Here is a 16,388-nt window from a genome sequence, read left to right as displayed (position 1 = left end):
CCTAGTGAACACACACTCCATCCTACTCGATCACATGGCCAAGATATAACATCTATGTTAGTCCAAACTCACACTTGGACATATTGGCATATAGTTGCAATCCTCAAGAATGTGCAATACCTCCTTCAGATGCTAAATATGCTCCTCCCACATCTTATTGTATATTAGAATTACATCAAAGAACACCATAACATATTTGTGCAACTACTTGCATAACACACGGTTCATGTAAGACTAGAAGGTAGATGGAGTGTTGATTAGCCTAAAGGGCATAACCAGAAATTTGAAGTGTCTATAGTGGCATATGAATGTAGTCTTCAAGATGTACTTCTCCTTCACCCAAATCTAATGATACCCAGAGGGAATATCTATCCTATAGAATTATTTAGCTCCTCTAAGCTCATCCATCAACTCATCATTGCACGAGATTGTTTATCTATTCTTCATCATCCTCTTATTTAAGGCCCTATAATCAATGCACATGTAAAGGGCCGCATCCTTCTTTTCACCAACATCACTGAAGAAGTAAGAGACTGGAACTTGGCCTAATGTGGCCCAATGCCAATAGCTCCTATATATCCCTCTTAATCTCATCTTGGTATGCCTTGGGATTTCTATAGGGAGTAGTGATGACTAAATGTACCTCCTCCTCCAGCACTATGGTGTGCTCAAAACCCCTATCTGATGGACGACTAAGGGGAATGTCCCTGAATACGTGCTGGTGTTGCTTTAACAGTGCTAAAATATTTGGATGTCACTGTCATTTCTAACCCCCTATCTCCAAGATATGTAACTCCATTGCCCATGCTATGTCTCCCTGTCTTAAATTGACCTCCATTTGGTGATATGATATTGTCTATGGTGGGTATGGATGCATTCCTCTCAATACCACCATCTTCCCATCCAACCCCATAAAATCCATCTCCAGTCTCCTCTAATTTGTAGTAACATGCCCTAAGGAGTATAACCACTACACATCCCTCACCACATTTGTGTTTGGAACATTAACCACAAAGAATTGGTTTGTCACAAAATAGTTCCCCATGGTCACTGTCAACTTGGGAACATACCTAGTACATTGCATGGTCTAGTCTCCTGACACCAAGACTAAAAACCCTTCAAAGGCCTTTCTATATATACCTCTCTTCTCCACCATCTATGCATCAATAAAGTTGTGGGTAGCCCCACTTTCCACCAGCACTGAAAAACATTGTCCCTAAACTGTGCTCCTGATCCACAATGTCAAATAATTCAAGACTAAACTAAGTGAAGCAATGGAACCTACTGTAGGAAGAGACATGTCTCCTCTTGATCGTTGTGGCTCACTCCTTCCTTCAAATATCTTTTTCTTGAAATCCTCCTCCTAATATGGTTCACTATTTGAAAACACATCTATATAGTGGGCTTTTCCCTTGGTACACTAGCCCATGTCTCTTGGCATGTGAAGCACAATTTCTTCCTCTGGAGATATCTCCTAGTATCGTCATCTAGCTATCCCTATCTAGCCTAGTCCTTCTGAGGAGGCTTGACGTCCTTACCTTTCTGAGGAAAGGTAGGTCTAGGAGGAATCGATGCTCTAGTCTTAGGAACTACGTCAAGCATGTACTTGGTCTGATTGATTGCATCTTGCAATGATACCGACGTATATGCTCTCACCCAACCACACATAGGCTCTACTAACCCCTCAATGAATAACATGATCAACCTCACCTCTGAAATGTCAGAGACCATCACAACTAATTTATGGAACTCTACCTTATGTGCCTCAATAGTGCCTATCTTCTTCAGGTTAGCCAACTCCCAAAAGTGTAATTCAGGGTCCTTTCAGTCAAATTTCTCAATCAATCTCCTCGTGAACTCAGTCTAGGATGTGATAGAAGCACGCCCCAATATGACCAATCCATGGTACCACCACTCCTACGTATCTCCATCCAAGTGCAGAGTAGAAAATATAATGGCATATGTCTCCTGCATGGGATTCAGATGAAAATATATGTCTAAATTTTGAATCCATGCCATGCTTGAACTCTTGGTTGACCCATCGAAATTGGATAGTGTTACCTTCCCTTCCAACTTCTGTGTATCCTAGTTCTGATGCTTCTGACCTCTTCTGAAAGGCATCCCTGCTCTAGGTTTGTACTTCTCCTTTAGGTGTCAAAAATTCCCAAAGTATAAGATTCTCATAACCCTGGAATCCAAGGCTTTGTACTCATCAACCCCATTAGTGCAAGATCTCATCAAATTAGCAAATTTGTATGGCTCCCTCTCCCTCTCTCGTTCCTCTAGGAAATGAGGCATTGTGGGTTTATTAGTCTAACCACAGGTGTGGGTGCTTAGTTTCTGGGTCGTGTGTGCATGCATATGGTTTCCCTCTCTTGTCTAGGACCCACCTTCTCCCTCATTGGGCTAGTCCGTGTATGTTTTGTAATTGCATATCCATCATTTGTCGCATCATATCTAGAACCTGCTGATTTTGTCTCATCATTTGTTGGTTTGTCCTCACTAACGCCTCCAACAATTGATTTTTTCCATTATGTTTAGGCTACTCATTTCCCACCTAGTTCTCCATGCACTCTCTAGCATTATCAAGCTCTATGTCTGAAAAGGGGTCAAGTTCTTCTTCTCTATCACTTCCTCTTCCTCTAACTCTACCTTTGCCAATGTGGAACATTACTACTTGGTATCTAGGTGGAATCACCTGTTATTTTTGCCCATAAATGTATAAGAACATGCTTTGATACCACTATAATATTCCTAATGGAAATATTCAGTAAATAACAGAGACATGCACTAAGATACAATAATAGAAATTTAACACGTGCATGCACAATTAGTAAACCTTTCAATCTGAGCCATTTTATTAATAATGCTGGAAATTGGGAACAAAACAGAGTAGAATAATAGAACCTAGGTTTTCTATTGCAAGCATGTCAAACATAGGTGAAATGATGTGGAACCAAGTGCTAGAAAATGGCCCAAATAGATAACTCACACTGCCCATAACTTCTGTTAATGCTGCTGAAGGAGAACTGGTGTTTCTACCCTCAAAATTGCTCCAAACATTCTACAAAAATAACCTCGAGCTCTTCACACCAAATCCACCAAAACCCTGAAATATCTTGGGCTAATTCCAACTAACCTAGAGATCCCCAAATGGTGCAAGTTGCCCAGTCTGGTTATATCTACGCACTATTGAAAATTTTCTGCTCAAATCTGCTCCAAATCACTACTAGAAAGCCACTCAAACTCCACTGAAATTATCCTTTGAAATTTGGCTTTCTCTTCAGGTCAAATCTCCTGCAGAGGTAGTTTCTCCTCACTCTTGTGCAAGCCTATGCTAGTGAACTCTACATATTGAAAAATTTAAGGAAATTCGGCCCTAGCAATAGCCTCAATCTCAACCCTAAAAAATCTCTCAAAACTATGGTCTCAAATGGGAAGAACGCCTTAACAAAATCCCAGAACCCAAAATCACCTGTAGCTGCACCAAATGGGAAGTGTGAATTGCCTTTTGTGCCCTAGTCACATGCGAAACTGGATGAAAATCACTACAATAGAATTTGTGGAAGCCTTGAAGTAGACTCCCCAACTTCCTTACTAGGGATACACATGAAGTTCTTCGAAATGAGGGAGAGTTTCACTTGAAACTATTGTGCTAATAAATACTGCTCCTCTTCTGCTCAACATCCCCCAAGAGAGATTTTGAGCTCATGAAGTAGATAGACAAAACATGAAAAAATGGAGCTCCCTTGTGATATTTATAGATGTTGGCCACTTCTCCCTTGGCGAGTCCCCCATTCAACTAATTCAAACCCCCTTTTTCTCCTTCCCTATTCCTTCTAGTGTGAATTCCTCAAGGGGGTTGAATTTCCCCTTTTTATTGTTTGCCGCATCCCACTAACAAAACAAATATTCTTTTTTCTCTAATATCTATAGCCTCCTTTTCTAAAAATTTAATTGGGGGTTTTCTCAACCCAGTTTTTCTAAGTCTTACACACCAAAATATTTCCCTAATGCCAAAATTGTAAAAATAGGAATTTGCATAGCAAAATTATTTAGTGGGTATATCACAATGTGAGCCTCTTTTTGATTTGTAGTTTAGAGATTGAGCAACACTTTGAACATGATTTCCCTAGTTCATTTTTATATATAGTTCCATCAATTATACAAATGTTATTAGTTACATTTTTATATTTTCGTTCTTAGAGTTCCCGATCACTTTGTTAGAGATGATCTTGAACACATTTGTGTGTGTGTGATTCCCTCTTATATTTTCACAAAATTTTTGTGGATCGATTGCAGTAGATTACATTTTCTTGCTATGCATTATAATTATCTGAGAAATTTCCTTAGAGTATGTTGTCTAGTAGCAAAATGTGAGGTGATCAAACTAGTAATTTAGGTTCAACATAGTAATTGGGGAATCTTAATGTGTTGCTTTCAACTATTTTCTAGTAAAAATATTGGGTACTGGGGAATTTAGAGTGATGTAGGGGGAGGGAGGGGGGACATAAGAGCTTCCACCTTCACGTGTTTGGCCCTGTTCAGTAGATAATAAATTAGGGTTTGGATAATCTTGGAGCAAACTTCCCTTGATCCAACAGAGAAACAACAAAGTCAATGTCGATTTCATTGTTTTTCAGTCAAATCAAGGGAGGTTTTCTCCAAGATAAGATTACTCTAATAAATTATTCTTGAAACCAAGAGGAGCCCATTCAGATATTTGTGCACTCAAGTCTTTTTCATTATTATTTAATCATAAAAATGTTTGTTAATTTATTTTATTATTTTGTCGATTCTTTAAGTGATAGATAAATCAGTCGAACAACAATTGGAGAAGATCCCAAGATGTACTTCCACCTCTAGAACCTAGGCTTCCTCTAGGAAGGGCACTTTGAGGCAACAACATGAATGGATTCTATTATGAGTCTTATTTGCTTGGCAGAAGCACAAGTAACTTACTTTTTTGAGTTTATCTTCTGCATTTTAGAAATTTTTGAGATATACTGGGAATTAAATTCTTTTTAGCATATATGTACCATTTGTAAATATTTCTTACCAATTTTTCTCTCATTTATTACTTTATTTTCCTTTTGATTATAACTCAACATCTTCCTTTGGTAATTCTTTATTTTTTTGTCTCCAATTTTATTCAATATTCACATAGGTGCAATCTCCTCCTAATATGGTAAGCTTTAATCTCTAACCATGAAATTCAAAGAAAGATCATCCCATAATGCCTCCCCTCGATGGCGTAATGATGAAAAGGATGGTCATTACATCTTTGAACTTGGAGAGAATTTGACCCATGTGTCAATATGGTTGGTAATTTTATTTTGGATGGGCTTTGCCTACTTTTTTTTATATAATAGCCCTTGCCCCTAAATTTATCCCGCTAATTTGGACAATCTCTTTTGCTATCTATTTTATAGATAAATTCTCAGTAAAATGGGTGAAGGTAAGAATATTGGAAATATAAGGTCTCTTAGTATTTTCTTAGATTTGTCCAATGAATTTATTTGATTGGAATATGGTCAACGTTTATAGGGACATTTGGCCAAGTTTTAGAATGTTGGGACCGAAAATCAAAGGACCTTGTAGCTATTAAAATCGTTCGAGGCCTACAAAAGTACCAAGAGGCAACAATGATTGAAATTGATGTGTTGCGTGAAGTTTCCAAGTATGATAGAACTGGTACACGGTAGGAAAGAATTAATATATGTCATGATGTGCCATTTTGTTAATCAATCCACATTTTTTAATAGATATTTCCCTTCAGAGTGATTATTTTTTTTAGACTCCTTGAGTTACAGTTTCTCAATGGTGGGTTGATGTGCATGGTTTGTTTGATACAGTTGTGTGCAAATGCATGACTGGTTTGACTATAGGAATCACACGTGTATTGTGAGTCATCAACAAAACTTCATTATTTTTATTTTTATTTAGTGAATGTAAATATGGCATTTTGAAAGATCTTCTTTTTGTTTTTTCTATAGGAGTTTTAAGGTGGTTGATGAATGCAAATGACCTTAAAAACTTGGGCCAAGCTTATACGACCATTTCCCATTGAAATTGCTCAGGAGGTTGGCAGATAACTGTCTAGCCGGTAGCATGTGTGAACAAAACTTTTTTTCCCTTTATTTATTTGAATTATGCCTTTATTAGATATTTTCATTGGCTTATTTCTAATATTATCATATTAGAGTTGCATATATATAATATTATTACTAATTACGTCCTGATAAATTGTCTATCCATTAGAACGAATATTCATTTGCGTTTAATAACAATTTGGATGGGCAGATATGCATGAATTGAAGCTCGTTCACACAAATTTAAAGCTAGAAAATATAATTTTTTGTTTCTTCAGACATTGTGAAGATTCCAAATAAGGTAGTTCAGTGACAAGAGAAACAACTTTTTCTAGGTTAACAATTTTGATTGTATTTTTAACAAATTCTTTCTTTATTCTCTGGTTTCTCTCTGTCTTTAATGGTATATTCTCATACATTCCCAGCGTTAAAATCTGATTAGTATTTGTTTTAAAAGGGTTTGGAGAGGTCATTACAAGAAATATGAAATCGATTGCCAAAGCCAAGTGTGATAAAGTTAATTGATTTTTGAAGTACCACTTTTGAAGGTCAAGGTCATACATCAATGATCTCTACGAGACATTATCAAGCTCCTGAAGTGATATTGGGTAAACATGGAAAAATGTCCCAATAGGATTAGCCACTTGAGTGAAATAAGTGGATTAAAAGGTTTTCCATTGTTTAAATGAGCCATTAAATTAAACATATATCCAATTGCATTGTTATTTTTTAATATATCCAATTGCATTGTTATTTTTTAATAGGACTTGGATGGGCTACCCCTATGATATTTGGAGTGTAGGATGCATACATGTGGACCTTTCTTTGGTAATTTACCATAACATAAACATTTTGTGTGGATGGTATTTATTTATTGTAAATTAGAAATATATTTATCATAGTTGTATATTGAACATACAGGGAATGATATTTAACCTATTGTAAATTAGAAATATTAGAAATATATTTATCATAGTTGTATATTAAACATGTAAGGGAGGACATTATTTCAAACCCATTAGAATTTAAAACATATTGGCATGATGGAAAGGATATTGGGCTCATTTCCACGTTGTATGATAAAGAAAGTAGAGTGAGATCTTGACATTTTTTTAGTCAAATAGTTCCTCAATAAGTTTTTCATGTGTTATGAAGGGCCAGTGCTAAAACTAAACCATAACATTCAATATCATCCTATAAATAGTTGCAAAAGTGCAAAATATTTTAGGCATGGAAAAAGGTTGGATTAGCCAAAAGGAGCATTTTTTAGAGAGAGTATCTGAGCAGTTAGGAACTTGTGCCTACTGAGAGTATGTTCAACTATTTTATTTGTTGTTCCTACACATCAGAGATTGGTCTCATGATATTCACATTTGTCTTGGGATGGTTAACCCTTTTGGTTTAAATCTATCTTTTTTGCAAAATTTGGTCATGGAGCATGTTGACAATTCAATTGGTCTACTTATAGACTTGTTGCAAGGACTCATCAAATTTGAGACTTTGGAACATTTGAAAGCTTCAAAAAGTTTGAGTCATCCATTTTTCTTAGAGGGTTCTAAATTTCATAGATATGGTGCATACAAATCATGAGAATTATGATTTTCTGGATGTGACAATGTTGGATTGTTATCAACTTCATTGGTCTCAACTATCAGGCATCATCCATCCCTAGACTTTTGAAGCGGGAAAAATTGAAGACATCCATTCTTGAAAGAGTCACACATGTTAAGACATGCATGCATGCAAGTCGAGAATGCCAATGTTTCATCCAACTTGTTAGAGTGTTAATGTTATTTTTAATGATAACCCATAACAAGATAAGGTTTCGGGGGCTCTCTCTGCATGTGACAAATATTAGTTGGCTATCAGCTTTGATGGTCTCTAGTGCAATGGTCCCTAGTTGAGGTAGAAATGGAGGTGTTATGTACCGACTTGGGAAATTTTTTGGGGTGGTTATGTGTTAGGTCCCTATAATAATAGTGTAGCCCCCATATTGCTATTGTTGTTCCCCTTAGAAGCCCACTATTGTTATTGTTGAACCCTTACATTATTATTGTTATGTAGGCCCTAATTATATTTTGACCCTTTAGACTCCTATATATACCAAGGAGGCATTTTCATTTGAATCGTCCAAGAATTGTTCATTTATTTGATGTAAGGGAGGTTTCCGTCTTGAAGTGGCATATTATCTAGTTGTTGATCTATCTTTTCTTATGTTTATGTGCTATTTTTTATCTTGATACATAACATTTGGTATCAGAGCTCTACTATGATGCATGAAGAAGAAAAGGAAGAAATGCAACATGATATATCAAAATTACAGGACCAAGTGCAATAAAGAGAAACCAAAGATGAACTGAAAGCGATAATGAATGGTTTAAAAGTAGACATGGAAGGTTTGAAGGAAGAGCCATTGCTTTTGAAAGTCGTCCAATCAGGGGAAAGTATTTACACAAACCTATTTATGAGAAGGAAATGTTGGCGATGCTACATGCCTTGAAGCAATTCCGCCCTTACCTAATGGGAAGACACCTCAAGGTAAAAACATATCATTATAGTATTAAATACTTCTTGGAACAAAAATTATTTTTAGAAGATCATAAAAATGGGTCACAAAGATGTTGGGTTATGATTTTGAAATAATCTACTAAAAAGGGAAGCAAAATGTTGTTATAGATGCACTCTTAAGAAGGAATGAGGATGCGAAAGCATTTATTTATTTCTTTTTTATTATCCAACCTAATTGGATAACTAAAGCAAGGGGATGAATGGAAGAATGAAAAAGAGGTGTGGAACATCATTCAAAAGTTGTAGCAAGATAACAGTGCATCTGATACATTCATCTGGAAAAATGATTCACTATGGTACACATATCACTTATATCTATGTAAGAACTCCCAACTCAAATAAATGGTTCTTTTGTAATTGCACACCTTTGATATAGGAAGGCACTCAAGATTTTTTGTTAGGTTACTATACTACTAGTCTAACCCCTTATTGTTATTAGTACAACCCCTTATTATATTGTTGTGCCCATGTAGTCCCCATATTGTTATTATAGTGCCCCATAGAAGCCCACTATTGTTATTATTGTGCCCTTACATTATTATTGTTATGTCAGCTCTGATTATATTATGACCCCTTAGACGCCTATATATAGAAAGGAGGTTATGTCATTTGTATCATCGAAGAATTGTTCATTTGTGTAATGTAAAGGAGGTTTCCCCCTCGAAGAGGCTGAATTCTAAGGTGTTCATCTATCTTTTCTATATTTTTGTGAGATGGTTTCATAACATTTGGCATTAGAGCTTTGGATTCTAGGGTTTCACTGCTCCAAATAGGTCACCGTGGAATTTTCACTATAACCTTTTTTTTACGATGTTTTAGAAGCTATAAAAAAATCCATTTGAGATGAAATCATTTTGAACTTTGGGTCCAAATTTTAGATCTTGTCTCACTACCTTTGCGGAGATATGATTTGAGGAATTTAGGGTTTTTAGAGACTCCCAAATTACATTCTAAATAGGTGAACTGGGGAAAACGTCATAACTGTTTCTATGAGCATCAGATTGAAATTTCGTAAGAAGTTATAGAAATATGACATATTTTAGTTTCCTGTGTATATTTTTTAGATCTGAAGGTCAAAACAGTGACACATGGCACTTCATACAAGTTCACTCTTCTCAAAAGGTATATAATCAGGTCATCCTGGGAGATTGTGCATAAATGTTTCTTGGAGAATCCAATTTCGATCAGACTGGTGGCATTAGAAAGAGGACTCAGAGAGCTACTTCACGTCACCATTTCAAAACTGGAAGATCCAAAATTACAGAGTTACAGTTGTTTCAAGATCGAGCTCCTAAAATCAAGAAAAGGCGATATGAGGAAGTTTGATCGCAAGGATCCGGTAAATTAGATACTACAGATGGAGCAATATTTTGATCTACATGAGGTGCAATTGTTACAAAAGGTACGTATTGCATTTTCATGTTTAGAACCAGATCAAGTTTAATGGTTTAGAGGGCTTTGTTATCGTAAACCACTTGTTACGTGGTCATTTTTCACGAAGGAAATGATAGCACATTATGAGGATACAAAGAGAAACACCTTCTTTAGCCAATTTATAAATCCCAAACAAAAGTGTTCAATGGCAGAGCACATTAAAGACTTTCAAAAATTGAATATAAGGGTAAATGATATTCCATAGAAGCAAAGGATTGATGTCTTCATAGGTACTTTAAAGGATAACATTCAACATGAGGTTTGCCTTTGGGAACCTGATTCATTGGAGAAGGCATTCAGGTGGGCAAGAAAAATTGAAAGTGAAATTATGGAAACAAGGAATCCCACCACTCAAGACTATAATTATGGAAGTGTTTTTTCTCCTAGACTTCCACAACCTACAAGGTTTACACCAAAACAATTGGAAGAAAAAAGAGAAAAAGGGCTTTGTTACAATTTTGATAGCAAATGCACTAAAGGTCATAAGTGTGCTAAGAAGAAATTATTTTACATAGATTATGAAGAGGAGGAAGAAAAGGGTCAAGAAACATCAAAAGAAGAGGATATACACCAGAAACCAACCCCAAATAAAGAAGAAATGAATCTGAACATATCTTGTAAAGCATTGGAAAGAATTACCACTCCTCAAACTCTCAAGATAGAAGGACATATCAAGAAGAAAAAGGTTCAAGAAGTGAAAGATCACATCGAGAAATAAGAAATGAACCCAACCATATCTTGTAATGCATTGGCCGGAATTACCACTCCTAAAACTATCAAGATATAAGGACATATCAAGAAGAAAAATGTTCAAGAAGTGAAAGATCACATCGAGCATCAAGAAATGAATCTGACCATATCTTGTAAAGCATTGGAAGAAATTACCACTCCTCAAACTCTCAAGATAGAAGGACATATCAAGAAGAAAAAGGTTCAAGTAGTGAAAGATCACATCAAGCCTCAACAAAAAGTTCTCCAACTTATAAAGGATAATGCCACTTTGGTGTAGAATCAAATGAAACAATAGGTAGACTAACATCGCAGTGAAAAAGTTTTTATGTAAGTGATTGGGTATTTCTACGACTACATCTCAAGCAAGCTATTTATGAGAAGGAAATGTTGGCAATACTACATGCACTTAAGAAACTTTGACCTTACCCAATGGGAATACACTTCAAGGTAAAAATGGATCATGATAGTCTTAAATACTTTTTAGAACAAAAATTATCTTTAGAAGAATAGAAAAATGGTTCAAAAATATCTTGGGTTATGACTTTGACATCATCTACAGAAAAGGGAAGAAAATTTTTATTGCAGATGCACTCTCAAGAAAGGATGAGGATGTGGAAGCATTGTTTTGTGCTATTTCTATTATCCAACCAGATTGGATAAACGAAGCAAGGGATGAATGGAAGAAGGATGAAGAAGTGTGGCCACTCATTAAAAAGTTGCAGAAGATCCTAATTCAAAAAATATTGCTAGAACTTGAAGAGGAAGGAAAAATCATATTGGAACCTGGAGCAATCATAGAAACAAGAACCCGACATCTACGAAATCGATCAATTTTAGAGTATCACATCAAGTGGAAGAATTTAACCGCTAAAGATTCCACATGGGAGGACAAGAATTTTATATAGAAGCATCAAGAATTACTCAAGCATTGAGGACAACACTTTTTTAAGGAGAGGGGCATGTTAGGCCTCTATACTACTAGTGTAACCCCTTATTGTTATTAGTACAACCCCCTTATTATATTGTTGTACCCATGTAGTCCCCATATTGTTATTATTGTGCCCTTACATTATTATTGTTATGTCGGCTCTAATTATATTATGAATCCTTAGACTCCTATATATAGAAAGGAGGTCTTGTCATTTGTATCATCGAAGAATTGTTCATTTGTGTAATGTAAAGGAGTTTGCCCCCTCGAATTGGCTGAATTCTAAGGCGTTCATCTATCTTTTCTATCTTTTTGTGAGTTGGTTTCATAGCATTTTTAAAACATTACGACAAGGTTAAGAAGGATTTTTTTTTATTATTTTATTATTTTTTTTTTTATTTTTTTTTTTTCTGATGACCTTAAATATGATATTGAAAATTTTGTGGTAGAATGTTTTTTTTTTTTTTTTTTGATGACCTTAAATATGATATTGAAAATTTTGTGGTAGAATGTTTGGTTTGCATACAAAATAAAGTTGAGACAATTAAGTCCCTAGATATTTTAAAACCATTAGTCATCCCGAGTTAGTGTTGGGAGGAGGTCTCAATGGATTTTATCACAAATTTGTCCAAGTCCAAAGGAACATCATGGTGGTAATTGATAGACTTACCAAGTATGCACACTTTTGTGCACTATCTCATTCTTTCAAAGCCAATACAGTTGCTATCACATTTGTGGAAACAATTCAAAATATACTTTGAAACCCAAATATTATTGTAAGCGATAGAGATCCCATTTTCACTGGAAATTTTTGGGCAAAATTATTTTCTTGTCTTGGTACTCAATTAACTCAGAGCTTTTCTTATCATCCTCAATCTGATGGGAAAACTGAGATAGTGAATAAATGTTTGGAAGGATATATTTTCGTTGCTTTGTATATGATAAACAAACACAATGGGTCAAGTGGTTACCTCTAGTAGAATGGTGGTATAACACTGCCTTCCATACCGCAATAAAAATGACACCATTTATGGCACTTTATGAATATCATCCACCGTCCATCACATTTCCTTTAAGATACAATTATAAGGTTAAAGCAGTGGAAGATCACATTAAGAATCAACAATAAGTTCTCCAACTATTAAAGGATAACCTGACTCTGGTGTAGAATCGAATGAAAAAACATGCAAATTAACATCATAGTGAAAGAAGTTTTGATGTGGGAAATTGGGTATTTTTACGACTACAACCATGCAAACAAAACTCTCCTAATCAAGCTAAGAAGGATACTAAATTATCACCCAATTACTAAGGCCATTACAAGGTGTTGCAAAAGATTGGTACTATGGCATACAAATTTGGGTTTTCTGCATCTTCACAGGTATACCTGGTTTTCAATGTTTCATGCTTAAATAAAGTTATAGGTGACAAGATCCCAGTTCAAATTGTATTTCTAGAACTTGACGAGGAAGGAAAATTATATTGGAGCTTGAAGCAATAATAGATGCAATAATCCAACAACTACGAAATCAATCAATTTCAGGGTATATCATTAAGTGGAAGAACTTACCTGCTAAATATTCCACATGGGATGATGAGTATTTCATATAGAAGAATCCAAAACTACTCAAGCATTGAGAAAAACACTTTTTTAAAGGAGAGGGGCATGTTAGGTCTCTATAATACTAGTGTGGCCCTCATATTGTTATTGTTGAGCCCTTATATTATTATTGTTATGTAGGCCCTAATTGTATTTTAACCCTTTAGACCCCTATATACCAAGGAGGTCTCGCCATTTGAATATTCCAAGAATTTTTCATTTAAATGATGTAAAGGGATGTTTCCCCCTCGAAGTGGCTTATTTTCTAGTCATTGATCTAACTTATGTTTCTGTCCTATTTTTGATCTAAATACATAACACTATGTTCATTCAGAAGATGGATTTGTGAGCAAGAATTTTAAGGATTATGTATTGGACTTCTTGCATGCAAATGGAACATCCTACTAGTGCATTCAAATAAAAAACAAAAAACAAGGTAAATGGGATATTTCTCGATTGAGAAAAATTTTGGATGCTTATGTTCCAATATGGAGATGGATCTGTCCCACGGGGATTGAAGAAATTATTCATTCAGAAGAAATTGTTGATAGACACTGTAAAATAATAATTATGGTATCTAATTGTAAATTATATTTACTCTTGTCTATGAACTATTAATTTTTTTTAATAACTATAGGTTCTTTGGATATCCAACAAACCAATATCTATTGGAGAATCTAACTTCCACTATCAGAAATTCGACGAAATTGTTTGTTGGATATCCGATTATGTGTCAAAAAAATGATTGATTTTGATGAGGATATCCAACATAGTGGCGTCAAATATTCAACGACAACGTATTCATCAGATTATCAGAAGAAATTTTACCCAAGAAACTGGGAGCCACGTTTTTTCAAGGTACCTATGTAATTTCTTTGAAAAACCAATGGACAGCCGTTAAGTTTTAGTGCATCAAGAAGTAGATACAGGTACCCTCTAACTTTGTCTCTCTCTTCCTCCCCGTGTCTTCTAAAACTCTTTCTCCCTCCCACTCTTCCTCTCTCTCCCTCGCCCATCCTCTTTCCATATCTCTCCCACTTTTCAAACTTCACTCAATCACTCTCTCACTATCCCCTTCTTTGAACTTCACTAACCCACTCATTCTCTCTCTCTCTCAATCCCACCTCAACCATTTTCCATGTGTTAAAGTTACTAGTAGGGGAAATGTGCACACGTTCCTATTAGTAGGAATGCACATGCATTCTTGTAGCTAGGAATGCACACGAATTCCTAGTGGAAGGAATGTGCATGCTTTCCTACTGCTAGGAACACATGCATTTTTAGTGCCAAGAATGCATGCACATTCCTGTTGCTAGGAATGCAAGTGCATGCACACTTCTTTTTGAATTTAAATTTCTTTTTAGTGGGAAAGTTAGGTGTGTGATCATGTTGGTTTCTTCTTATATAAGTTCAATATCACAAATCTTATGGTTTGGGTTGCAAATACATGAAAACATCATTTTTTTTCAAAATGCACACACACATCTTCTTTGACATTATTCTTCTATAGGCAAGCCAAATCCGTTGTTCATGAAACTATAGACACATATGGAGTTGGCTTTGCAGATTCTAAATATATAATTAAAAAAGAATAACAATGTTTACTATTTTTAATATATTTTCGACTTGGCATATGTCAAGCTCTTAAAATACACCCCTCATCCCTTTTCCCTATAACGTTTTTGTACCTTAACCATTCGGAAAAAAAATTATATGGTGCACTAGAGAACATTAAGGCCTACAACCTAAAAAAAAAAGGATTGTTTGATAATGTTAAGACTCTTTTAGGTTGCACTAATGAAATACCTTGTAATTTAAAGCATAGGATGACTTTCATAATTTATGGAATAATAAAAAATTAAGATTATAAATTTTGAAAAAATAATTTTGCACAAAAACACTCTGTTCTCACTACAAATTTTTGTAGTAGTATTCCATCATTTAAGTATTCAAAGGTTGCACAGTTAAAACATATGCATTATATTTTGAATGAAAATAACATACTAATGATAGGAAAACTCAAAATTCACATAGTTAAACACAATTTGTATAAATAAAAGTTAGATATTCGGAAAGCTAATTCATTTGTCTTTTCAAATCATCTTCAAATTCATTGTGTATGTACCCTTAATCATTCCTACAAGTTAACAAATTTTTTTTCCAAGTTTTTATTCCTGCTAATGCATCACCAAAGACCATTATTAGTTTTCACCCACCTAGAACAAAATAGTAAAAGAGAAATGCAGGAAATGGGAGATGAGGAATGAAGCAAAAGCAAAATGAAGACAATGGAAATGTAGGAAGAAGAAGTAAGCTATGAATAATTAGTATCATGTGTTCAAAAAATAAGATGCAAATGTAATGAATCCATGAAAAGAATCCCTACGAAGTTTAATGGTCCTTGAATAATTATTTTTTATGATGAAAAGACACTGGTCTTGGTCATATTAGCGTTAGATTAAAATTTGAAATTGTATGTTTTTGAGTCAAATGATGATGTAAGTCTTGATGAGGAACTGTTGTGAAGATAAATCCCTTCTGCAAATGAAAGTGATCTCTCTAGTCCTATGAGAGGATCTAGCAACAAATCAGACAAACTAATGCAAGCTTTCCTAGTTTATGTTGAAAAATGCAAAGTGAGAGAGAGAAACCTACCTCACTCTAATGTTAAGCACTCAACCTTTGATGATGATCTCGATCCCTTAGCTTCCAGGCTTGCTCCTCGCTATTCCTTGTGTCTGAATACCTGCAAGAGAGATCAAAAGACAACAAGAGATACAAGAGCATACATAGTATAATTCAAACATAAACTACATGACAGATCAAGGAGTATCATGCTAAATGAATAAATATTTAGAAATTTATGGAAAGTAAACACCAGATGCATATATTAATGAATGAAAAGGGAAAGCATAAAACCATTGCCTTGATGTTGGAGACCTCCTTTGTAGTGGATTTCCAAGTCCAAGCAAAGACCATTCAAGCACTCCTCCTTAGTTAGATGGGCAACATTTAGGCATAATTTCAACATAGG

General features: G+C 35.1%; 1 protein-coding gene across 1 annotated transcript; it reads left to right on the top strand.

Moving 5' to 3' along the window:
• The first annotated feature begins 5,433 nt into the window (after positions 1-5,433).
• On the top strand, positions 5,434-7,682 carry LOC149248232 (serine/threonine-protein kinase AFC2-like). The gene is made up of 4 exons (XM_089448380.1): positions 5,434-5,458; positions 5,548-5,701; positions 5,856-5,905; positions 7,516-7,682. Exons 1-4 carry the CDS (start codon positions 5,449-5,451, stop codon positions 7,680-7,682), a joined length of 381 nt encoding a protein of 126 aa, XP_089304506.1. The 5' UTR covers positions 5,434-5,448.
• The last annotated feature ends 8,706 nt before the right edge of the window (positions 7,683-16,388 follow it).

Source organism: Pinus tabuliformis, chromosome 7 (assembly GCF_031772625.1).
Source record: "Pinus tabuliformis cultivar Carrire ecotype Pingquan chromosome 7, CPIR1, whole genome shotgun sequence".
NCBI lineage: Eukaryota > Viridiplantae > Streptophyta > Pinopsida > Pinales > Pinaceae > Pinus > Pinus tabuliformis.
Note: the sequence above shows the minus strand (reverse complement) of the source record. Positions and strands in the feature narration are given on the sequence as shown.

Excerpts from the sequence above, each read along its gene's own strand:
- LOC149248232 (XM_089448380.1), top strand. Across the intron at positions 5,702-5,855 it reads TATGATAGAACTGGTACACG|TTGTGTGCAAATGCATGACT; the intron begins GTAGGAAAGAAT and ends TGTTTGATACAG. Across the intron at positions 5,906-7,515 it reads TAGGAATCACACGTGTATTG|ATTTGGTCATGGAGCATGTT; the intron begins TGAGTCATCAAC and ends CTTTTTTGCAAA.